Source organism: Empidonax traillii, unplaced genomic scaffold (assembly GCF_003031625.1).
Source record: "Empidonax traillii isolate 1590-97213 ecotype Southwest subspecies unplaced genomic scaffold, ASM303162v1 scaffold950:size228733, whole genome shotgun sequence".
In the NCBI taxonomy this organism is placed as follows: Eukaryota; Metazoa; Chordata; class Aves; order Passeriformes; family Tyrannidae; genus Empidonax; species Empidonax traillii.
In genome coordinates, this window is record NW_020956143.1 from 46,169 (window position 1) to 72,373 (window position 26,205).

General features: G+C 48.6%; 1 protein-coding gene across 1 annotated transcript in view; it reads right to left on the reverse strand.

The window, feature by feature from the left end:
- The window catches only part of LOC114067664 (CUB and sushi domain-containing protein 2-like), a 54,383-nt gene that overhangs the window by 16,031 nt on the left and 12,147 nt on the right, over positions 1-26,205 (reverse strand). Inside the window, exons 3-4 of the mRNA XM_027903254.1 lie at positions 20,204-20,420; positions 10,067-10,179 (exon numbers count right to left, since the gene is read on the reverse strand). Of these exons, the coding sequence (XP_027759055.1) occupies positions 10,067-10,179; positions 20,204-20,420 (330 nt within the window). The remainder of the gene's footprint in view (positions 1-10,066; positions 10,180-20,203; positions 20,421-26,205) is intronic.

Sequence of the window (26,205 nt, forward strand, 5' to 3'; positions counted from 1 at the left end):
ATTCCCCACCCTCCATTCTCAATGGCTTATTATCAGAGGAGTGGAGGCCACGATATGGAAGCAGAAAATGTGTATTTATATCCCTTTCTGGCACCCAGATCTATTTTGAACCAACCAGCTCGTATTTTTTTCCCCTGCTCTGAAACACCCTCATGTGATTCCATCAGCTGGAGCCAGCCCTTCCCAGCACAGAAATACCTGGCCCACCAGAGGAGAAACATCTGGACCGACAGCAATGCTATAAAACACTTATCAACTGCCAGTTCCTTCAGGAATGTGGGGACAGGAGACCCCCTGGAGCGTGGATAACGGAGCTGGGGAGGTGTTTTCCAACCCAAACGATGGGATGTTTAAAAAGCACCTCCCAGACTGCTCAGGCACAGCCTCCACCTGCAGGAGGGCACAGCATTTTCCCTGCTCAGCGTTCCAGGGGTCACGTCCAGGTGGATCCACCTTCTCTCTGGATTCGGATTTTGCCCAGGAACACGCAGGGAAAATGTATCTGCTGCCCCTCGAGGCCAAGCAGCGGAGGAGCTGGTGTGGGAAGGGATGGATGAGGCTGCTGAACAAACAGGAGAAAGATCAAACCGTCACAAAGAGCTTTTCATTGGGTTTTGGTGTTTGCTTGGGGGGTTTTTTGGGGGGCTGTTTTCTCCTTTTCCAAAGAAGAGGAGGTTCCTTATCTCCTCTGCCTGTCAAAGCTCAGGATGGAATCACATGAAGATGAGGTATTTTAGTCAGAAAAGCTTCACCTTCCAGCCTGGCCCTGGCTGAGGGTTTTTTTTTTTTTTGTTGTGAATGCTGCTGGTCTGAATGTAAAACCCACAGCACACAAATCATCTTTCCCACCACTTAATCCCTGTTAAATTCAGCTGAAATGCCGGGTCATAAAACGCTCCCTCCACACACACGGGCTGGAATTCCATCCCTCACATCTTCTGGAAGCCAATCTCCAACCCCAGCACGATGAATTCTGCGACAGGGCCACTCAGACAGAGCTAATAAAAATTTACACTTAAGGAAATTAATGCCTCAAAGTAACACGTTTTGCTTTCCGTCTCTTGCATAAATTAAAGGTCAGGCACTCCGCTCTTCCAAACCAAATGATTTCTCTGATAATGAAGTTTATCCAGCACCAGGCTGAGCCTGTCAGGAGCCAAATGGGGAAATTCAACTCCAATCATCCCTTTTGAGCAGCTGTAGTTGGAATAATTACCTTCATCGCCCAGGAAATAACAACGTTCCCTAAACCCCCTCCTCTCTCCTGCGAGCTGGAGGGGCAGTAATTTGATGTTAAAAGGGTTCAGGATGCAGATACTTCATACAAGAACCTGATCTCATTCTCTTTCAGTGGAGGTTCAGTTTTATTCCTTTCAAGTGGCCACCGGTCATATCAGACCCACACATCAGTAATTAAGCACTCTTAAGTAATTAAAGTTCTTGCAGGGAAAAAATTAAGAATGTTCAGGCAATCATTAGGGATTAAATACTCCCAGTACGAAAGAGAATGTGCAAAAGCCAATTTTCAGGAGCAAATTGGAACCTGTTGCAGTTTTCCCTGTAAAATTGGAGAGGGCACATTATTTACAGCAAATATTACTAATTTTTGTGGGGTTTTCCCTTTTCCACTAGAAGTATCATTGACTACTCTCCCAGCAGATGAAATGCCTTGCCTGATCTTCCCCAAATATTTCAGTCTGTAGGACGTTTACTTCAGTTTTCTATTTTATTAATTCTGAAGGGTTGGACTGTCTGTTATTTTACATCAGGTTTGACCATCCCCTACAGAAAGAAAAAGCCTTTTCCAAGGCTTGGCACATCCCAAAGGAACAGGGGTCACATCTATTAGTGCTTCCACAAGGTGAAATGTTTATTTTGCTCTGCATTTCAGGCACTGCTGATTGACAGCCCCTGTTCTTATGAATAATAATAATAATAATAACAACACCACTGAGCCTTTCTGGGCTTGAATAATCATTGCTTTTCCTCCCTAATAACATGGGAAGGTTTATAGGGGACACTCAAGAGCCACAGTGACCTTCCCCCACCTGAGGAGCTGCTGGAAGTGTCAGCTGAGCACAACCAAAGCGAGGTGATGCTCCAGCCACCTCCTCCCCAGGCACTCCAGCCCACAATAACCAGAATTAGAACCTCTCTCCCTCCTCCAAAGGTCATTTCACCTGCTGGGGGGGGAGGGCAGATCCGCATGGAAAAAGCACAAAATTCGAGCTCAGCGAATCACAGAGGGTAAAGACACAACAGGAGGAACACAGCTCCTCAAAGGGACACCTGTGACAAGGACCTTTCTTCTTCCCCATCTGAAACGGCTGACAGATAATCCCACAGCTTTCTCCATCTGCATCCTCCTCAAGGTGAGGCTGCAGGTGATCAGAGCCCCAGATCACCACGTGGGCTCTGCCTCCCCTTCTGGAAGTGGAGATAAAGTTAATTAAATCCTCATTTAATCTGAATTAAGATAGATCCACTCAGGCTGAGCAAAACCACCCCCCTGAACCAAAAGGTGAAGTGCCCTGAGCAGGAACCTTTTGTTACTGGAGCTTTCTGAGGAGGCACTGGGTGGTCTAACCCACACACACACAGGTGTGTGTAGATCAGCTGCTCTGCCTCTCAGCTCCTTCTCTGCTTCCCAAGGAGGGACAGAACGACAGGAGACTCCTTGTCCTGCTCCTCAGAGGGCAGAGTGAGTGACCCAAGAGCTCTCCAGATGCCCAGCAGACGCTGATGTGACACCACGCAGATCTCGATGAAAAGCCCAGAGGGAGGTGATGTGGAGAAGGGTTTTTTTTTCCACAGACATCCCCCTCAGCGTCTCACCTTCCTCCTCAGAGCTGCCCTGGCTGTGCCTGGGCAAGGGTGGAGTGGCGGTGAAGGACAAGCCTTTCAACCAGATTGCCTTGGCACCCAGGCTGCAATTTTCCCACAGCTCGTTAGTGGGGACTTTTTGTGGAAATGCAGCTTGAAACAAACCCAACCAGGCATCCAACGACTGTGTGCGCTGCAAATAGATCCCTGATTGAAAAGAAATGCCTCTCTCTTGTACGCAAAACCAAAAAAAAAAAAAAAAAAAAAAGAAACAGGGGCAAGCAAAGGGTGAAAATGAAGGTTTTAGGAAAGAACCACCACCACGAGAGTTTTCTGGGCTGCTTTTCCTCCCCCCTTTCTCTGAGCAGGGCGTTTGTGGCGGGAGAGGAGCAGCCCTGGCACCTCCTTTGACAGCCAAGTGCCCCCAGCGGCGTCTCGGGGAGCAAAAGTGTCACTCGATATTTGCTTGAACGCTTCATCCCAGCTCCTGTCTGCAGATCATTAGCATTCCTGCTCTCCAGCACTGATTGATCTCATTTGCATATGCAAATCAAACGCCAATACGAGCCACTTAATATTCCCTCGACTTCATTTTGAGCTGCAGCATCGCAGGTCAGTCTCTGCCCCCACCCTCTGCCGTGCTGAGTCAGCGCATGCTAATGAGCTCTGCTGCTTTCCAAGCCTTAAAATCAATTAGTAGTATATTAAGGCAGACTTGCTGGGAGCTCATTTAAGTAATAAAAAAAGAAAAAAAAAAATCTTTTGTGTTGCTAAAAGAGGGGGAGAACAGCAAGGCTGGCTATTCCATCCCCCCGGGGTGGGGGGAGCTGGGGGTAATCTGAAATCCTAGAGGAGAGGAATGGCTGGGGTTGGAGGGGAACAGGAAGGATATCCCAAAAATACACAGATTTTCAACGCCACAAACCTCTGGGAGCCAGAGGGAGCAGCACTTGCACCAGCTCCTTTGCCAAGGCTGGGAAAAATAACTGAGGAGTCACCACTGTGTGCCAGATCACCATCCATTCCCATCCCAAGGGGGCTGGAATGTGCCTGTGACCACAACAGGAACAATAAGGAACAAACAGAGACAAGTGGAAAGAAACAGCAAAACAGGGTTTATGAGCAAATTACAAGGCGGCTTTTTGGGCTTTAAAAACTGTTCATGAAACAACTGCTCTGGCCCAAACCACTAGTGAGTTCTGAAGCAGTTTGGGGGTTTTTTTTGGTACGCTGGATCCCCAGTTCTCCCAGTGCTGGCACACACCAGCGAGGAGCAGCAGGAGCTGAGGTTCATTTGGGATGTAAACCTGCTGTTTTCTCTCCCCAGGTTTGCAGCCACCCCTCCCAACACGTGAGTGGAACAGCTGACCGTGCAAAAACCCCCCTGTCCCCAACCTGCATGTGAAACGCAGCAGGAGCTGCTGACAAACAGGGACCCAGAGCTGATGACAAACAGGGACCCAGAGCTGAGGCTCCATGGAAGAATTCCAAAGAGCCATGAAATATCTGAAGCCATCTGACAGGCAAAACCTGTTGCCAACCAAATATTTTACATTAAGTAGAAAACACTTAATTGGAGACAGAATCAATCCGAGGCTGTGCCTGAAATCTAATTATAAACCCTCTGCTCTTCCAGACACTGCCCTGTGTAGAACAACCCTGTCACTCAATATTATTGGCAACCCTGCCCTGCCTTTCTGCTGCTTTGTATCCTGGTTTTCCATGTCGTCCAGAGGCTGATACCTTGCAGACAAGAGGAACACGAAAGGCTCGGTGCTGATTGAACAGCTCCCTGCACACATCCCCCGGTGCAGGGGGAGCTCAGCACTCCCTGCACCTCCTCCAGGGCTGTGCTTGCCAGCACTGCCTCCCTTCCCTGAGAAACTCCAGCTTGCCCAGAATCCCCGAGGCTGGAAAGATCACCAAGTCCAGCCTGGGATCCATCCCCACCTCGTCACCCAGCCCAGAGCACCGAGTGCCACGTCCTGGATGGGCAGCAGGGCCAAACTTCCCTGTTCCCAAATAACCCAGCTGGGTGATGCTGAAGGGACAGACTCAGCTCCTCATCTCTGCCTCAACCACCCGCTGGGCAGGAGCAGTGAACAGCTCAGAGCTGGGGAGTTAAAGCCTCTCAGAGCGAAGGGACAGTCCGACCCCGCTGTTTCAGAGCGCTGGCACATTCCAAAATCCACGATTTTACGGCTTCCCACGCTGTTCCTCTCCCTGGCTTTAAGCACTGCAAGCTGTGAGGGCTTCAAACCGGATTTTTGTAATTAAAATCTCAATTCCTGAGCACAGCTCCCCAACAGCAATTGGTGACAGGGTGGATTCGTGGAACTGGGGCCATTGGTATTATTTAGGAATCATTTCACCGGTTCCAACCACCCCTGAAGCAGAAGGTCAGACAGTCCAGCCTAACAAAGCTCCAGCCCAGGAAAGGCAAAAGTATCCACCTGAAACACAGCAGAAATTTTAAAGCAATAAATATTGCCTAAAGCTGATAACACTGTCTGAGCTAAAGGAGGAAAGGTTATGGTCAGATATTGGGCACATTTTAGTTTTGGCTTTTGTGGCCTTTTAGTTTTTGGTTCAGTTTTCTGGCTTTTTAGTTTGAGGTTTTTATGTTTGGTTTGGGTTTTTTCTCTCCCCCCAGCACAGCGTTGCTCTGTCAAAATCAGAACCTTAACTCGGACAGGTTTTAGGAGGAAAAAAAAAAAAAATCTCAAAGCTTTGTGTTTCCAAAGGCACAGAGAACTTAAACAGATCAATCTATCTGCCCTTAATGGGCCAACTGAGCCTGTAAAGACGGGAAAAGGGGGAAATGCAGCAGCACATCCCAGAGTGAGGAAATTCTGCTCGGGTTTAAGCAAAAGAAACGGGCCAAGAGGGACAGGAACCGGTTGTTTAATTGTATTTTCTAAATATGTTTGCACAACTCTCCAAACAACCCTGTAAAGAACGAGCCATTTGTGCTGAGAAAGAGCAGAGTATTTATTACCAAGGCAAACAGCCCCATTTACTTGGGGCTGTTTCCCTCTGTATTTAAAGGCTTCTAATTTCTTAAAATAAGCACTGTTCTTGCAGCATAATTGGTTCTTTTCAATCAGGCCCCGAGTGTTTGCAGCGATCAAATTTGGTGCAGCTGTAATCAAACCCCAAACGTCTTGGGAAAGGGAAATCTCCCCCTTCCCGGGAAACCCTCGGCACTTCCCAGCCCTGCTGCTGCAGCTCCAGAGCCCAGCCAGGGCCTCCTCCACCAGCCTGGCTTTAGGGCAAGAGAAAGGCCAAAAAAAAAACCCTAAAAATAAAACTTCAGAAGGTTACACAGATGAGGATTCCTTAAAAAAAAAAAAGTCTTCAACATAATTGCATCCCTCTTCTTTTATACTAATTTCTTCTATATGTCTTTTGCATTTTATTTCTATATTTTACATTTTATTTCTATATTTTTAATTGCATATATATTTACAGCTCATCTTTTTATATATTCATATTTAAAATGTTTCATTCCACTTGTTATTTCGTATTTCTATGTATTTATAGCCCTCTGTATCCCTTTATAAATATATTTACATCCTTTTATATCCCTCTTTAATATACAGTCACATTCCCCCTTCTTTTCTAGACATACTGATAAATTGTGTCCTTGTCAGGACACAAACACCTGAATGAAAACACAAACCCAGGGCCTGGTTGAAAAGGTCAGAGGTTTAACTTGATGATCCTGGAGGTCTTTTCCAACCTAAACGATCCTGGTTTGCCTTAAATCCCTTTTTGTTTCTCACACCCTCTGGCCTAACAGGGCAGCCAAGAGGGAACAGCTTAAAACCAACAGCATAATCTTATTTTCTCCCTACATTAGTAAACTAAAAAACCAGCTGCTCTTCATCAGGAGCCTTTATTAGCCTTATTGGGGGAATGATGTGGAATTTATATCACTTTTCCTCTTATTGTTAAAGACTTGCCCAATTTATTTGCTGTGCATTCATCAGGTGTGAGGCAGCAGGGAGTGGAATTAATTCCCCATTGTAGTCCAGGCATGTGCCTGAATATTAACTCCACACATCTTCCAGGGGAAGCAATAAACGGAAACATTGGTCATTTTTGGTCATTAAATCTTTAGGCAGATTTTTCACAAGATGAGACTGTCCTGGTGAAATTCTAACTCCCATTATTTATAGCTGGGTCTGCTCGGAAATTCTCCCGCAGCTGAAAGGCAAAACTCCACAGCTGGTTTGGATTTTTGGAAAATCATTTTAGTTATAAAGGAAGGAAAAAAATCCCCCAGTCTGAGGGTGAACAGGGCTAATTGTGAAATTATGTTGAATTCAAGGGACAGTTAACAGGGGAAAAAAAAAAAAAACAAATTTGAGGATGCTAAAAGCATGAAAGCACTTAATTTAAATATTTTCTAAATTACACATTCTGAAATTGAGCTTCCTAAGAACTGCTTATGTTTCATAAAAGCATCTCTTAAGTAAAAAAAAAAAAAAAATTACCTTCCTATCAAAGGACTACATTGAAATGGGAATCAAAATTTTTCTCTGTTCTTCCAATCCTGCCAGGAAAAGCTGAGGATTTTTTACCCTCCCAGCCCTCCTGCCTTGGCTGCCCTCGTATCTCCCTCCCCATCAGCCACATCCTGAGGTGACTTGTGCTGACCCTGGGGTGTCTCCTCTCCCCAACTGGGATGTCAGGGTGGTTTATCCCCTTTTTTTTTTTTGGCAAACTCCCATGACAAGGAGGCCTTGCTGGGAATCTGGGAATTGCCAGCAGAGCCAGCTGTGCCACATCTGCCCGGAGAAGCCAAAGCTCCGGTGCTGCCTCCAGCCCAAAGATGTGCAGCCCCAGCAGCAGCACCTGGGGTACAACCACAACCCTGAGAGGTGGCTGGGGCTGGGCAAGGAGGAGCTTTTGCTTTGCTTTGCTCCCTCCCTCTCGTTTTACCGAGCTGGGAGATGATGTTCGGCGTCAGGAGAAAAATCACAACAGACAGCGAGGGACGGGAGGACGCGAGGAGCCGGGGAATGAGAGCAGACAGCAACAAGCTGGCAACAGGCAGCCACTAAATGAAGAAAGATGAGGAAGCCAGACGATGAGGAAAAGAGGATTAAGGGAGATCCACCAGCACAAGAATATGATAAAGTCAAAAAACGCACAAGGGCAAGAGGGAAGTGGAGCAGCACGGCTGGCACGGAGCTGCTGTTCCTCCAGTCCCACCGTGGCACCTCTGGCTCCTGGGGCTGGAAAAAACACCCCTGCAGGTTGTGGGGAACCCCCTCTGCCCTTGTGTTCTCACAGCAGATCCAGCCTCTGGTCTGCCTGGCCATCAAGGAATGATGCTTGTAAGAGATGTTATCGTGCAGGCATCACCAGGCAGACAAGCCAGGGAGATGTTAACTCGGATAACACCACCAACCTCAGCTGCTGCCTTTCCCCCAGGGCTGGGGCAGCGCAGACATCAGTGTAAGCACAATGTTTTTGTGTCACTTTGATGCCTCCAACGGTACTTTCTTCCTGTCCTCCTTTTTTTTAAAAAAAAAAAAAAAAAGTTCCAGAGCTTTTTGTTCCAATTTTAAAATTCTGTTTCTTTTGGTGCATTTCCCAACGACTGCTCCGAGGGAGGAGGAGAATAATGAGCAGGCTTTGATAGGGATCATAACGGAGCCATTTACTGCAGGACTCTGAGCATTGTTCTGCCTTTAAACGTGAATTATGGAATCACAAGCCATTCACCCAGTCGTAGATTACAGCGGAACTGAAACAGCATTTGCAGCAGCAGCACAGCCCCTGGATCAAACCCACACTTATCTCTTCCTTAAACCTTTGTTAACAACCCAAACAGTCTGTTCTGGGGCAGGCTCAGAGTGGCACTTCCAGCGAGTGAACCCCCTCCTGTCCCTCCCTCAAAACAACGCTCCGATGCTCCCTGTCACTCTGGCTCAGGTTAAGTTTTAAACACATTTATTTTCTGCCTCAGTTACACCCTTTAAATCCTCCTAATCACCAGTCAAATAAACTTTAGACAGTTTAAAATATATGTGACTAAAGGGCAGCCCCGGCCCCAGCCTTTGTACAAGATTACCTGCTGCAATAAAAACCCATTACAGGGTGTACAAGTGGCTGTGTGTAAATGCCAAAAAATGAACTCCAAATGTCAGCAAAGTGCAAAAGCAGCCACATGTCCTCAGAATTTGGGAGCGACGTGCTCGTGTGCTGAATGCAGGGACTGACAGATTCTGCAAGTGGGAAAGAGGATTTGCTTCTCCTCACCTGGCCTGAATCCCCCTCACACTGCTGTGCTCACCCATCCCAACTCCCACCACCAGCATTCCCAGCAAGCCCCAGCCCTGGGAATAAACAGAGCTGGGCTCTGACTTTACAGGGACGAGTGGGATGAGGGTGGGATGAGCTCCACCACCACTGCTGACCCCACTCAGCCCCTGCCCACACCGGTCAGGACCGACAGAAACCACGGGGCCTGGAGGCAGAGCAAAGGCTCTAAACAGAAATTAGAGGGTTATTTGAACAGAACTTAATTATCAAGTGCACAAAACGCTGAGGCTCCATGATCATGTCAATGAAAGCATTTGCTTGGCTTAATGTCTTGGGTAATTGGCTGGCTGGACTCATTACCAAGAAGTTCTCAGCCTTAATAGTGATTTTAAGGACTCCAAAGAAAAACATTTACGGGGAGATGAACAGCACTGCAGGTTCAATAATCAACATCAATGTAACTTCAATTTTAACGTGGTTAATCTGTCATTTACCCAGGAAAAAATGGCCTGCCTTCTACTACTAACAGATTTTTTTTCCCCCATATCTGGTTAATTTTCACTGTCCCAAGGCTTCCTGAAGCTTTCAAGCCTGCACATACAGCTCTTCACCTCCACAGCCACCAAACTCTGGATGCCATTTACGCCAAGAAACACAGGAGAGGAGTTTAAGTGCTCGGGGAGGAAAGCGCAGGGGAAAGCAAAATAATAAATAAGGGAAGAGAAGGGCAGTAATTGTGGCCACACAGACACTGCTCCCACTGCAACCCTGCACATCCCACTGCCAGTGTCCTCCCTGACATTCCAGGGAATTAAAGACGCTTTTAGGGATGCTCTGAGCGCAGATGCCGAGGGGGACATTAAATCCCCCAGGAACGAGACCCCCCCCCTGCCGTGGCTGGAGCCTGGCAGGGACTCTGCCCCTCCAAGGTGGCATCACCCCCCAAGCCAAGGCTGGGCACACTCACCCTCGTAACTGGCCTGGAAGCCTTGGGCGCTCACGGCGTAGTCGCTGACGAGCCACAGGGACAGCACAGCCCCCGAGCTGACCACGGGGGCAGGCAGCTGGAACCCTGTCAACCTGCAAGGAAAACAACAGCGAGGTCACACTCCCCATCCCAGGCAGCTGGTAAAGCCTCTCAATGCTTCTATTAATTAATTCCTTGGTTAATTAAAGCGGCCCTCCTGAAACATTCCCACGCTCGAAAACGCCGGGAAAAGCCCGGACCAGCTTTTTTTTTTAATAAAAGCACCCAGTGGAGAGCAGAACCTGCTCGTTTATCCTCCTCTGGTCACCCTGAGTTGGATCTGGGTTTTTCCACCCATCCCAGGCAGATCTGGGCTCTCCAGATGCAGCTTTTGCACTGAGGATTCTGTTCACAGCCCGTGCCGTGAGAGGATCTCGCTCTGCAGATGTTGCTTTTAATTCAGGGCTACAGAACACGTCCTTTACCTGTTAAGGAAGTGGCTCCTGTCCCCCAGGAGTCACTGGGAATTAAGTGGTACCTGAAACAGCAGTGCCCCGGAGCGTTTGTACCAATGCAATTCGTATTTTCCAGTTACAGGCCTTTAAAAGAAAAGTGCCTGTGCATGAGGGCATGAAATTGTAACTGAGGTTTGTTCTCAGTCTTGCTGCAGATTCCACACTGCCCGAAGAGACAATTTTCAGTGGAACCTCTGGGCTTCCTGAGCCTCCAGAAGTGAATGAACCCAACCACCTCCGCGGGCCCCGAGCTCAGAGGGTCGCTCGTGTCTCTCCAGGGGTCCTGGAGCAGCAGCAAAGGGGCTGCCTGGCAGCACAAGAGGTGACCAAACACCGTGTTCCCCCCCAGATCCAACAGCCCTTCTGCCCACAGAGCGCCCCCATCAGCACTACAACTCAACCTGCCCAGAAGCAAGCGGGAAATATTGCTTCAACAGGAAAAAATACGTGTGCAGCAACTCCTCCCCTCCACTGCACAGAGCTCCCTGTCCCCTCCTGCACGAAAACCTGCGCTGGGAATGGGATGAAATTCCTCCTGTTTCTCACTGAAGTCAAAATAAAAGTCATTCCCCCTCTGAAGCCTCCAACCAACACACACAACCGAAATTTTTTCCTTCTTTGATGTCCTCACCCTCTCCAAGCAGTAGCCCAGGCAACATCCTCTTGAAGGAACAATAATTTACCCATCCAAACCACTCCAGTAAGAGCTCAGCTCTCCTGTTCCAGAGCCCCAGGACAGCCAGGCTTGGCAGGACACTCCTGCCTTCCTTCCTAAATCCACAGCCCAGGCAAAATGAAAGAATGGGAACCAACCTGCTGGCAGAGGGAACACAGAATCATCCCCCCATGGCCTCATGCACCAAACAGCAACTCTGACATCACTTATTTAGGGGAGCAGTAAAAAAAAACACGCCCTAATGAGTAAAAAAAAAAAAAAAAAAAAGGCAGCAAAAAGTCTGTTCCTTGTTTTTATTAAGGGCCATAACAAGAAGGTGAGGGCAGTAACAACAGCACCAATAACCATATTCCAGTCCTTCTGTACCTCTGGCCAAATGGATTATTGAGTGATTATCCCCTTAACGTGCTTGGAGCCAGCACTGATTGTGTGAGATTTTCAATGTGTTTTTCATTGGCTTAATTCTGCTCCTGCTGTGAGGAACCAAAGGAGCCCAGCGCCAGCAATGCCACTTCGTGAGCTTGTCCTTGCAAAAAATCGATATCCCCAAACAAAGCAGCACAGAAAACCCTCTGCTCTCTTTGCCTCCTCCCTCACACTGCAAATGTTTGGGGGGTCTGGATCCCCCCCCCTGCAGCAAACTCTGAGCCAGGACAGGTTTGTGAGAACTGAGGCAGCCCCTGCACACGTTTAACAACCCTTTCCATGGGGAAATTCCTCCTGATGTCCAACCTGCCCCTCCCCTGGCACAGCGGAGGCCGTTCCCTCTCCTCCTGTCCCCGTTCCCTGGGAGCAGAGCCCGACTCCCCCCGGCTCCCCCCTCCTGTCAGGGATTGCAGAGCCAGAAGGTCCCCCCTGAACCTCCTTTTCTCCAGGCTGAGCCCCCCCAGCTCCCTCAGCCCCTCAAAGGACCTTTCCTGTCTCCCCTCTGGATGCTCCACCATCCTCCCCAACGCCACAAAGTCCCTCCCTGGTGGAAAACTGTCCCATCCACCCCCAAGAGGAGTTGAGCACCAGCCAAAGACCCTCTGCCCGCCCTGCTCAGCAGCTCCAACCCACAACTCAACTCTTCTTTTGCCCTAAACCAGAACATTCCCTCACTCTCCCCTCCATCTGTTGCACATTATCCCATCCCACTGGATCCAGGACAACTGTACCACACACAGTGACTCAGGCCCCCATTCTGGAGTGCAGGTGCCATAATTAAACCCCAGCACATTATTTTTCTGGTAGGATGCCCACCATCAGCTCAGGCTGCAATCAAAATAGTTATTGCAGCTGGCAATCCAACAGCCTTTAAAGCATAAATGCTGGAGAAGTGTCTCAGAACATCTAATGAAAATGCATTGGATTGTATCATTTAACCCAGCATTAAATTACACTACACCATCCTTCAGTGAGCTCTTCCTGCATGTAATTTAAAGGCACCTATTAAGGAAAATTTCCCATCAAATGAACCTCTCTCTCTCTCTCTCTCTTTGCTGTGTGCAGTTTAAATGACACAGCTCCCCAAGGGCCAAGCCTGGCACCTGGGCACCATCCCAGGACAACAGGTCAGGTCACAGGGGGGTGATCCTGATCCTCTGAGGGATGTGTGAGTGCTGCAGGCCAGCTGCTGCAGGGAGAACCCCTCCAGAAACACAGATGGAGGGATGTCTGGACACTGAACTCTCAGGGAGAAGCTGGAAACACAGCCAGAGTGGTCACTCACAGATGTCCCCCCAGGCTGCCCCGTGGAGTTACATCAAGAACAAAAGAGCAAATGTCACAGATCTGGGAATTTCCCCCCAAGGAATCCATCCCACCTCAGATCTCAGGTTTTTTTTTCCTGGGTGGTTCTGTTAGTTTTTCCTCCCTTTTTCTCTGCATTTATTAAAGAAAAACACAATTACAATGAGATATCAGCTTTTTTTTTTTTTTTTCCCCTAACCTCATTAACATGGTACCACGAAGGCTCTCTCATTAATCATCAATAAAACGAGCAGAGCATGATCTGAGAGCCCTCCCAGCTCCCACACCGCACACACTGAAAAGCCACTTGTGTCTGCAAGGCAGAGCTCGCTGGTGTCACTGAGACGCTTGTCCTTTAATCTGCACCCCTGGAAGGCTGAAATGATGCTCTGGACCAAAAAAATAAGATAAAACAAAAAAGAAATATCTCAACCAGCTTAAAATGAAACTGAAGTGACACAAGAACAGCAGGATCAGCTCACATTCTACTCAACTTCTGGGACTGATTTATGCTCAAGCCCAAAGTGCCTTTGTTTTGGAGTCAAGCTATGACCAGATATTGAGCAAACACCTGCAGAGCCTTGTTGCAGGCACCAGTAACTCCTTGGATATTCTCTGTTCATATTTCACCAGCCATTGTATTCCATCCCCACCATCCCCTCTGCTCAGCTGCTGGATAATTAAGTTGCACCTAAATAATCTAATCCATTGGCTCTGACACAGTTATTATATATATTTCTCTTATCAAGGCAGTAACAAGCATAAAGGGGAAAAAAACCCTCATAAATAAGCATCTTTGTCTGTCCCTCAGGCTCTCCCAGTGACATACACACCTCCATTTTTCCATCAGTTTTTATCCAGAGCTCTGTAAACAGTTCTCTGTCCCAGGGTTCAGGAATCAACTGCACTTCCCTGCCTTTTCCAAGCCAAGCACAATCCATCAAGGCCTGGGAGCCCTTTGCTTACCTCTGCCACTGACAAAGCCTCATTAACCAACCCCGTCTCGAGGGACGGTGACAGAGCCCATAAATCCCAGCCTGGATGGATTTCTTGACTCGTTTAAAACGGGGTTTGGGTCAATTCCCACTAGAAAAGTGTTATTTATAGAGCCTAAAGCCAGCACAGCCAGCTCAAATATATGAGGCCTTCCTGGCTCAAGCTGGGAACAGGTACTGAGCATCAGATTTCAATAAATTTGATTTTCCACACAGTGGAATAGAGTAGGAAGCCCATGGAGTTGGATGTGATTTATTATGTTTATCCTGTCCCTTCCATGCTCCTTTTTCCAAGATGTTCCCAGGCAGCCGTGGGGTGGGTGGAATGGGATGAGCTTTAAGGTCCCTTCCAACCCAAACCATTCCACGATTCCATGATATCCCCCCAACTCTGGCATCTCTGTTTTCACTCTTGTTGTGACAAGCCAAAAAAAAAAAAAAAGAAACCCACCAATTCACAGGAAAGTTCATCAAATTCCAGTAACCCCCTGGCAAATCTGAGCTGACACTGGGAGTAAACAAAGGCAGCTTTGGATAAAACCCAAGAACGGCTCAGAGGCTTCAATTCAGAACTTGGCACATTTGGGTTATTTCTGTCTTTCCTCAGGAAAAAAAAAAAACCAAAAAAACAAAAACCACCAACCCAAAGTCATCAGGGGTGTGAAATCGAGTAAATGGGAAAAACAAGTCCTTGAAATCACACAAGGTTTATTTATTGCTAAACACGGTGCAGGTGGTGAACAACAACAAGTGTTGCCTCAGTGGAGGTGTCGGGAATACCCCGGCATTGACACCAGCCCTTCCGTGTCCTACGGCCCAGGAGCAGAGAGAACAACTGGAAATGCAAGAAAAGCAGCACAAACAGACAAGTTCTCAGGCCAGGGGCATCCTGTGACTCTGGGAGAAGGGGTTTGCCCAGGGAGCAGAGCAGCCTCTGGGCCCTGAGCAGGACTTTGTGCTCCTGGGAAGGGTCACCAGCAACCTGCTCCTCTCTCCCTGGAATGTGAAGATCAGAAACACCACAGGGGGGTCATGGTTTGGTTCAAAATTTCCTTCCCTCCACTGAGGGAAAACAAAAACAACTCTGGAAACCAAAGGAAGGGCAACACCTTCAAGCCCAACGAGAGACACCCCCTAAACGCAGCGAGGGGAGCCACAGCTGGTGAGAAAGCAGGTCCTTTGAGCCCTAAATGAGGACAGAGCTCCATCCCCTCACCCCTCCATCTCTGAACTGGCAGGACATCAGTGCCCAGCCTCCTCCTGAGCCCACAGCATTCCTCGTGGTGCCAGGGAAAAAAAAAAAAAGCTCCCACTCGGATTCAATCATCTGCTTTTACCACTCATCCTGATGCACACCCTCTCCTAATAAATATGGAAAAATTGAATTGAGCCTCTGGAAATTGCAGAGCCCTGCTGCAGTTGCATTAACTCCATCACCTCTCCCAGACTTTCAGATCTGGTTCCATCAATTACCTCGCAGAGCAAGTTTAAACACTCAGCACTTCCTCAGAACAAAACAACAGGCAAAAGGTCCTGGCGCTGCTGGAGCAGCTCAAACAAGTCTCTTTAACAGGAAAAAAAAAAATTAAAAAAGTGGATTTTATTCTACAAAGCAGAGAACACAAATTTAAGTGGGTTTTGTGGTGTTTTTTGTTTTTTTTTTTCCCAAGGGAGTTAATGGGAAGTGACAAAGAGCTCTGCTGAGGGGGAGAGAGGGAGGCTGGATCCTGAAGTTTAGTAAAGGTGACAAAAGGATTTAAGGAGCCCTCGGCTTTATTTACGTTTCTCCTCAGCAAAAGGAACTCTGTGATCAGCTGGGAGACACGAGGTAGTGACAAAGGGATATGTCCCAGGCCCAGAGGTGACTCAACACAAAATCCCAACACAAGTCCTGCCTGTTCCCAGCTGGGAAACGCGGGAATTTCTTGAATTTCCAGGAATTTCTTGTAACAGTCTCGAACCCCAGAATGTTTTTTTACCCCAAGTTTGTGTCTGTGCAAGGGAGAGGAACGTGGGGGGGAATTCTCTCCTTCCCTGTTCCCTTTGCCTCTCTCTCTCTCTCCTCCTCCCTTCTGCTCTTTTTAAGATCAAAAGCTTGGTGCTCTTGATTGGTAATTAACTCCAAGTCACCCAGGCTGATTTTTCAAGGAGTAATTAAAAGGTTATCGAGGAGAAGCAGGCAGGACACAGGTATTCCTGGTGTAGCTGCAAACAGGTCACCCCAGCAGATAATTCCACTCTTATCACAAGGATCTCATCGTTCCAAGTTCAAACAAAATACTTGAATCTTTCAGTCAATTAAATGTGGCCAAATATCTGGGTTTTATCTGCATACACAGCACAGGGATGGCAGTTCCTCTTCACTCTTCAGCCACTTGTCAGGGAAGAGGGATGAGGATCTGGAACAAGGAACAGCAACTGGACCAGGAGACGCTGTGGGATGTGGGTTGGGAGATAAGGGGGTCACAGAGCCAGCAGCAGGGATTGCTCTGCTTGGAATGTAAAGCTATTTCAGGAATGATTCCCTATCCCTGCACACTCTGCAGACTCGGGAATGTCTGCACAATTATCCACAATTAATGGGAAGGCTCCTCCTCACAGCTGGGTAAATATTCACCCCCTCGGAAGAGCTGCAGGAACACAACCTGCACTACTGAGGGTCTGCCTGCAGTGAGGACTTGCTTTTCTTGATCCACAGGCTAAAACAAACATTTTCTTAGGTAAATAAACCTGAGTCTCGTTGAAACACTGTGTTTGAACAGCAAAGGACAACACAATTCCCTCCCCACAACACGCTGGAAGGGGAAGCCCACGGGGTTGTAACATCCTGAATCACCCACTGCTCAGCACCTTTACACTTGAGGAAAAACATCCCACATTCTGTCCCTTGGGCTCTCAAGCGTAACTTTAAACATCTCTGGAAGGGAAAAAAAAAAAAAAAATCTGATTTGCTAAGTTGACCAGTTCCATTTGCAGTGTAAATTCACTGGGGCCCACTGGGAACACAGAACTGACCCACTCACAGAGGCACCGTAAATGTGTTTTCCCTGGATCTTGAGTGCAAGCCTGAAACTTCAAACAGGGAAATCCACAACTAACTGAAGGCTCTCACATCAAAATCATCCTGCAAATCATCAGCAGCCGAGGAAGCTCGAAGGAGGCACGTGGTTTTCTTGTCAGCAGCTCTCCGGTTGTGTCACGGAACCACAGGGACACAGGAGGAGCAGAGAGGCTCCCAAATCCCACAGCAATCTTGGATCCAGAAATAACTGCCAGTATTCACATTTCAGTCAGGTCTCTGGCGAGTTTCTGAGCCCAGGCAATCAGGGAGGGACCTGATTGGAGCCACCTCGCAACAATGGCACAATCAAGGCACAATGGGAGCGGGGAAAGGCTGCTCTGGGCTAAGTGCAGAGTTACATCAGGTCTCCACATGCCTTTCTGACCCCACAGCAGCTCAGAGGAGCTGGGAACTCGAAGGATGGAGCTTTTGGGAAAGTTGGGTCCGGTGGAACGGGCACAAACTCTGCCGAAGGGAAGGGGGAGTCCTGGACAGGCACTGAAGGGACGTTACAAACCCCATCTCCTGCTCCAGGGAGAGATGAACTGCCCAGAGAGGCTGTGGCTGCCCCTGGAAGCATCCAAGGCCAGGTTGGAGCACCCTGGGCTAGTGGAAGGGGGGTTGGCACTGGATGATCCAACCCAAACCAGTCTGTGATTCCAAGAACCAAACGATGAGAGAAGCTGAGAAGGCCAGGACTTGGAAACAAGCCCTGGTTTTAGCACACAAAGCAAAGTCACGGCACTGAACGATGACAACAGCCCTGGATGTCTAAATTAGGCCTCCAAACCACATTTAATATTCACAAACTCATCACAAACACGCCACGCAAATTCCCTAATATCCAGTAAAGCTGTTTATTAGCAAATGCCTCATTGCATTAGGCCTGCTCTTATTCTATTAGGGAACCTTCACACCACATTACACTGCAACACAACGGGGTGTTTGCCAGCACACGAGGAACAGGGTGATTAACCCCTTCTCAGAAGCCCAGAGGGGTCTGGGTTGGGAGGGACAATAAAGATCAGCTCATTCCACCCCCTGCCATGGGCAGGGACACCTCCCACTAGCCCAGCTTGCAGGTGGACACGACCCTGTGGGACAACAAGGAAGTTCTTACACATCCAAGTCTTAAGAGGGAGAGCAGGTATTGAGACAGCTCAAAGCATCCCCACCACCACCACCATCCTCCTCCTCCTCTCCCAAGAGGACACAGCAGACAACCAAGAACTGCTGAAAAACATCAGTGCTGCTCAAAAACACAAGTTCAGGAGCGGGGGAGAAACAAAGCAGTGCAGTTCTCCCTTGTTCTGCCCTTGCTCACAGCTCATTTTGGGTCCCCCCTCCTGGCAGCCTGAGCTTTGATGAATGACACGTGGCCATCCATCTTCCAGCGCCGCGCTCCCGTGATGGATTGGGTACATTTGGAAAGCAGGCAGGAAAAGAAAAAAAAAAAAAAGCAAAATTGATAGTCAGGGGAGAAGGGAGAGAAGGGAGAAAGAAAAGGAAAAAAAAAAAAAAAACAAAACAATGTTAGGCAAGAGTTACAGAGTTTAATGAAGTGAGATTGATGTACAAAAAAAAAAAAATTAAAAAAAAACTATCACAGAATATCCTGAGTTGGAAGGGACCCACAGGGATCATCAAGTCCAACTGCTGGGCCTGCACTGGACACCCCAAGAACTCAACCACATGCCCCAAGAGCATTGTCCCAGCACTAATTCCAGCTGAACAAAGGAACAGCCCAGGGGAGCAGGTTTTGAAGTCACTGACCCAGAAACATCCAGGGGAAAGAAAGCAAGAGCCCATCACGCAAGAGCCCACATCTGGCTTGCTCTTCTGAGTCCTCTCCAAGTGCTCTCAAAAGCCTCCTCGGGACCTTTTCATCTTCCCCCTTTATTTCCCTTTCCTGTACTTACTAAAAAACGCATTTCCTGGGACACAGAGGCAGCACCTCAGCTGTCCCCTCACCTTCCCCCAGTGCAGGGCCACAGATTCCCAGGGCAGAACCCCACTGGACCTCAGAGTTCTGTGGCCCCTTTCTGTCTACAACCAGACCATGCTGATGAGGAGCTCAGAGCAGCACTAACTGAGTTCCACACCGAGTTCCCTGAGCCCAGTCTGATACCAGATTTTCTCCCTTCACATTATACCCAAAGCAAGAGCACTTTGCTACCTCCTGATTAAATGATGAGGCCCCATAATTAACGCGATTCTCAAGCACAGTTGCAAGATGAAGATCTGATTTATTTGCATAACTGAAATCACTGCATAAGGAGATGATTTTCACCAGGGTGTAACTCAGATTTTTCCACCTGGGTTAGACAAGGCACCGAGGTCAATGGATTTGCCCTAAACTCGAGTGGTTTGAAGTCAAACTGATTTCCAGGACCCCAGAACTCCTGCCAGGATTTTAACAGCGGATGCTGCCGCTGTTTCTGGGAGGTTTTGGATGTGTTGCTGTCAGGCTTCAGCTGCAATCAGTCACCCCATCAGGCAACAAGAGCCATGTCACTGAGCTGATTCCCTCTTGTGCCTCAGACCTGCAGCTCTGGGATCACAGCTCCTCCAACTGCACAAGCTCTGATGTGCCATAAAACATTTGCTCCCAAAGCAACACAGGATTTTTCTTTTTTTCACAATCAGCCCCTCGTAACACTTTCTATTCATACAGGATGGTACCTGAAAGTCTCATACGAGAAAGCCCTGAAGATTTTCCTACCTAAACCACACCAGTCAGTAACTGCTTACTCCTGAGCATCCAACAGTTTGGCTGGATGTGAGAGAATATCCCCCCTGTCCAGCTGCTGCACAGACTGAGCGCAGGAACAGCCCAAATTCGGTGGGAAAACTCTCAAAGCACTTGGCAGAGCTGTAAGTGAGCCCCATCACCCTCCTCCCACTCCCAGAATCTCGCTGGCACCGAGGGAAGCTGCACATTAGCTCTGCTTTCCTCCTGCTCCAGTTTCTAATTAACTCCTCTGGATGCCCAGAACGAACTCCTGATAAATCATTCCTGTCAGGCCTTCGGAGCAACGTCTCAAACCCGATCAGAGATAAGAAATCAAAACAACTGTAAGAGCTGCTCATGGAGAAAACACTCCCAGCTTATTGCAGCATAAACATCCGACCCAGGAATGTCTGGAATGAGCACGGTACCTCGTCCTCAGAGTGCCCTGCTGGGGCAGCCCATCGAAGATGGAGAGCACATCAAAGTCTTCCTCTAGTGCAAAGGACTGGAAAACGAGCTGTATCCTGTTCTGCTCCTCGGCAGTGATTGTCCACGTGCAGTTTGCATAATTGGGGTATCCATAGGGAAAGCCTGGGCTCTGTATCGTCCCGTTTGGGCCCTGCAGGACGTGGCTGCAGTTCTGGGCTGGCGAGAGAGAACACAGAAAGCACGAGTCAGACAGTGGCAGACACACATGGAACACCAGAGCACAGCACAGGGGGTTGGTTGGTTGGTTGGTGGGGCCAGGGGAAGGCAACACCTAAAGATGCACCTTGGAACTCCCTGCAGGGACACCCAGGCCCCCATCCCTGCTCCCACTGCCTGGGGGGCACAGTGGGGTAACAACAGCAGGACTGCTGCCTGTTCCTGGGAACAGAGCCCTCCTCAAAACCCCCCCACCGCCCACAGCAAAATCCAGCACGTTCCTCATCGTCCTCTGGGCATTTTGGGACTGAGCACGAGCCTGGCCCTGCTGGGGGGGCTCAAACACGAGGCCACAGCGACAAAGCCAAAGCTGCTGATCTCCTTCACCCTTAATTACCCTGGAACAGAGACACAAGGCCAGTGTGCAGACAGTGAGACACCCCCCCAACTTCACCTTGAAAATCCATAATGGCCCTAACACAGAACGAGGAGCTGAGTCACCAGATGAGCCTGTCTGGGCAAGGCTGCATGAAAATTGAATGGCAAAAGATCAGGAATTCAACTTGTCCTGGCTCCAAAAAGAGCAGGACACAGTCCAAAGCCTGACCCAACAAACCATCCTTTGAGGTCCTTCCAACCCCAGCTATTCCGTGACTCTGTGAATAGTTATCTGGAGTAAAAGCCATCACCAGAAACACCCCATACTCCTCTTAGACCTGCTGAGGGCACACAGGAAAGAAATCCTTGGCCAGGCCCAGCCTTCTGAGGTTGCTGACTCCTCTCACCCCTTCTGAGAGGTTTCTGCTCCTCATGCAGGCTCAGCACACAGCAAATGTCTTCCAATCAGTATTTCTGAAGAGCTCCATCTTCTGAGAACAAAAGCCCACTCTTGCACCAGCAGCTAAGCACTTGACACCTCCCTCAAATCCATTTTCCTTCCCCACAGCCTGGGAACACTCCATCCCCAAGATAAAGATCGACTGCCACCATGTACAACTTCTGGATATATGAGATTTTCTTCTCTCTGGGGAAACAGGTACATAAATGTGCTTTGGGAAGAGCCTAAATGACAAATTCTCCTCTTTAGTGTTTTCCTCTCCCTGCACTAACACACTGAATGTCTTTAAAGGCACAAAAACTTCACTTCAAACTGGTCCAACCCTCTCTGGCTTTGCTGGAGTAACTCCTCCACACAAAGCCACATTCCAGACAGTTTGCAGGGTAAACCTCACACGGGAAAACAAAGCATTTTCACCCTTATCCTGTGGCTGCTGATCCCTGCTCTGCTTTGGCTTTTCCCACTGCTGCTGGATTGTCTTCCCCTCTGTGTGGATAAACCGAGGCTTTCAAGTTGAAATGAATTAGAGTAGAAATTACTTCTTTGATTTCTCCTTGCCTTTTTCAAAGGCTGCAAAGGCATTTGCACTTCTGAGTGCCAACCAGCTACAGGTAAAGAACTGCAGAGTAGTGCTCATTAAAGCCAATTATAATTAGATTGACCTACTTTGGTGCAAAAAAAAAAAAAAAAACCAAAAAAAACCTGCTTGGTGGAACTTCTCTCTGCCAGACGAAGTTCACAGCTTCATGAATCTAAAACGGTCCATCCTATTTACTACCCAGGGAATCTTTTTGTAGCATGCTTATTATATCAATGAGAGGCAGGACAGCCCCATAAGCCACCTGGGATTAACGCTGAGAGAGGCAAAGGATTCCTTAAGCAGGGCAGGCAGAGTGGTTTGCGTTTTTAGAGCACGTGGCGCCTGCCCCTCTCCGGAGGGGAATCCACCTCCCTCCTCCACTTCAGCTCCATTTGGTTGGGGAGTTCACTGAAAAGAACATTAACTCAGTGCCAGGAAGCTGCACAGGACTGGTCATGTTGATCACAGAGGGGTAAATTGACCCCAGTTTGGTTCCTCCAATTCCACCGAACCATCTTTCCTCCAACCAGAGCGACACTCAGGAGGCAACGGGGGGGGGGGATTCTGAAACTGCCCCTCCTGCACATTTCTTACTTTAATCCAAAGGAAAGTTCATCAGGACAATTTGAGGAAAATGGGAAATCAAAGAGGCTCCATATCCCCGTTCTCCCAAAGGGATCAAAGCTCCCAAGGCTGTGAGAAGGTCAGAAAACACATCCAAGGGCAGAGGCACCACATTCCAAACCCTTCCAAGGCCACGTGGAAGGCAACCAAGATCAACACAAACTCACCCCATCCTTGCACAAGTGGTGACTGTGCCAGAAGGCCAGAAATATGGACATAAACCCAGCAAAAAAAAAAAAAAAAAAAAAGAAAAAAAAAGAACAGAAAAACAGGTCACAGTTCTAAGACCCATCAAATTAATCTGCTGCAATATCTGCACGTTGACCCAGAGGAGCTCTGGACGCAGATAAAACAAAACTGCTTATTGCAAACAAAAGAACGGTTTCCCAAAAGCTGACAAACTGGGAAAAAATGATCTATTCCCCATCAGCTGTAAGAGGAGAGATCTTCATTTACATTGGACACTGCTGGAAGAAGTCAGCAGGCACGGCGAGGAAGCCGGGAGAGGCCCAGGAGAATTCCTGCATTCTGTAATTTGCTGCCAGCTTTGAGTTAGTTCAGCTCAGGCCTGACTGACAAAACCTTATCTAAAATTTAACTTACACGACGAGGAAAACACTCAACTCTCCCCTCTGCAGATTGCAAAAACAGTTCTCTTCATCCCTTTGGCCCAGGAGCAGCAATAAGCAGGAAGATCTGAAAGGGCAGTGCTGGTGCCTGCGCTGTAAAGTTCCAGATGGGTTTTTTTATTTGACAGGGGACAACATTTACAACATTCCTCCAGAATTTCTGGCACGTTCTCTCCAACCCTCAGGTCTGACAGGAGGCACCTCATTCCCAGCAACAGAATTCCATCATTTCCTCCAAATAAGGCACCCAGGAGGAGCTGCCCTGGCTCCTGCACCCCCCCCCCCACCACCCCCCAAACCCTGCTGGGTTTCACCACACGATGTAAAATTTCTGCAGCTCCAGACTCAGATGAACCTGAGCGTTCAGATCGTGCCCCTGCAAATCTTCCAGCTGTCAGAAGGTAAATAACAAACAGAGGCACCGCCTGGCACTCCAAGTGCAAAGGAAACGAGTACAGAAAAGCATCTTCCATCGACTTTCAACTCCTTAAAGCTCCCGGGCCGGATTGGGGGGGTGTAAAAGCCAGGAGGGATTTTAACTGTGTGGGTTCACCCCACGGTAAATGTCCAAGGAAGCAACACTTGAGAGAGAGGGAAACTGAATTCGTTTCTGAAGTGCTTCGGAAATCTAAGTTGATGCACTTTGTTCCTCAGCAGAAATGAAATCTAATTTAGCAAATGCTGATGCATGGTCACTGCACAACTCAGGAGGAACAAATACCAACATCACACACACACTGGCTGGCTCTCAGCAGCACAATTTATTGAGGGTACAGGGCTGTCTCCTCCCTAATGCAGCAGAGTTTTGGGTATTGCCATTTTCTTTACTTATTGGGGCTTCGGCAGAAATTGTTGTTATTTCGTGTTGTTCTCGCCTGTTCCACGAAACAGAGGAACATAAAAAACCTTTCCCCAAGAAAACTGCAATCCATACCCTGCAGCCACACAAACACAATTCCACCCTGGCCTGCAGTACCAGGAAACACCAACCCTGCTGGTACACCAGCAAATTCTCCATTTTCTCTCCCTACCCCCCTGGCCAGAGCCCTTCCCTTCACTGCATCAAACTCCTCAAACCCAGACACTCCAGTTTGGTTTTTTTTAAACACTGTTTGATCTGCTGTCTGAATATTCCTTTTCCCGATGTTTACTGGCTTGAATCATTTATCAGCCACTAATGAGGCTTCCTTACACGGTGGTTTACAAGCTCATTACAGCCCATCCCGAACAGTGAGTGGTTTACTCACAGCCCAGCTCTGACTCCTGCTCACACAATTTAAGTGAGCAAACAGGGAAAGCCCCTCCACACTGGAGAAATCTAACCCTTGCTTCCCTAAATATTCACCTGCTCAGAGCTTGAACTTAACCTCCAGTCTCCCATCAAAGCCTTCTGGGTAATAAATAATGCAGAGTCATTCCATTAACTACGACTTCATCAAAGGCCAGTGCACCCAAGAACATCAGCAAGGGGATGATTCACATCTCACACAGCTTCTCTCTGAACACAGGGTGCAGAATGTAAGGGCAGAAAAAGTGCATTTTATCTGAATTCAGCTCATGCCACCAAGTGCCAAGGCAGGAAGAGTTATAAGCCCAGCTCAGCAGTCTGGGAGTTTTCAGCAGGATGGCAAAATATTGCAAATCAAAGACATCCTTCCTGAAACCAGCACAGTCCTCTGGAGACACACATCCCTTCCCTGCCATCCAACAGTCTTCTACTCCCACTCTGTCATCACTTTGTCCCTGTTAGTGCTGCCCAGGCTTTCAGACTTATTGCAGAGCTCTCTTTACACTCAGGCATTGGTCCAGCCTTACCTAAACAATTCCATCTGAAGGGCTTCCCAAGCAGGAAGAAGAGAGGAACAAAAGATGCCCCTAAGACTGCATTTAAGTTTTTCCCATGGGTTCTTCCCTTCCTTTCCCAACCACAAATGTTTTATTGGAAAATTATGCTGATTTCCCACACGTGTTTGGGATTCCTGGTCACACTGCTGACCCTCCAGCTCCCCAGCAAAAGCTCCAACCAAGCCACCTCCCAGCTGGGAACCACAAATACCCGCACAGAAAAGGGAAGCTTGGACATTCCAGGCATCACTGCCCCGTCCTCACACATCACCACACTGCTCTGTCACCACTGAACATTTCCAAAGTGTCCTAGAAATGACACTTCTGTATTTCAGATTAGGAAAAAACCTGGACAGAAGCGTCAGATGTCAGATCCATCCGTTCATGTCAGATCCATCCTGTCATTACTTCAGACCCCGCTATTTTCCTCCTCCCCAGCCTCTCCTGGGACAGCTGATTTCCATCCTGCAGCTCACAATGCCTGTGGGCCCCTGGGAAAGGCAGGAGAGGGAAACAGGCTTGTCTGTTCCTTCTCAATTCCCCAGGGATGCAGTGAAACACAGCAATAAAGGCACCTGCTGCTGGGAATGCTGAGCTCCCCAGATCCAAAAAGGCTGCACAGCACTAGTTAGGGTGAGGGAACCCAATCTGTCCAGTGCTTCCCCTCCCAGTGACATTTCTGGACTCCTGGTGGGGTTTTTGACTCTCCCCAGCTGTTCCACATCTGTCCAGAAGTGCCAGGCCTAAACCTGGACAGTGCTGCAAGTCCAGCTGGATCTGCCTCATGCACAGGGTTGGGATGGTTGGGATGGCACCCCCACCAGTACCTCCCCTGCTCTGCTCTGAGCTCACCTTCTCCTTTGAACAAACTCTTTCCCTGCTTTGCCATCCTCTGGATTCACATTCCCAGAGCTCATCCCACCCCCAGCTCCAGGGAGCTCTGACAGGCTCGGCAGAGAGAGGAAACAGCCAATTCCAGGTGACATCAAAAGCCGCTAAAGGACAAAAATGTGAATCACAACAACATGACAGGGCACACATGTCCTGTCTCTCAGCTGCACTGCCGTCCCCTGACATGTGGAGAGGAATGTCTCACTGGGTTATGCTGGGAATCACCGGTCCTAAGAGCTGCCAGATCTTCCCCCGAGGGTGGAACCCTCCCTTCCTGGCAGAGGGGCAGCGGCACGGCCTGCTGACCTGGCACAGGCTGTGCCATCCCCACCCTGCAACGGCCTGGGAGCAGAGGGCACCGCAGCCCTCCCAGCCCTC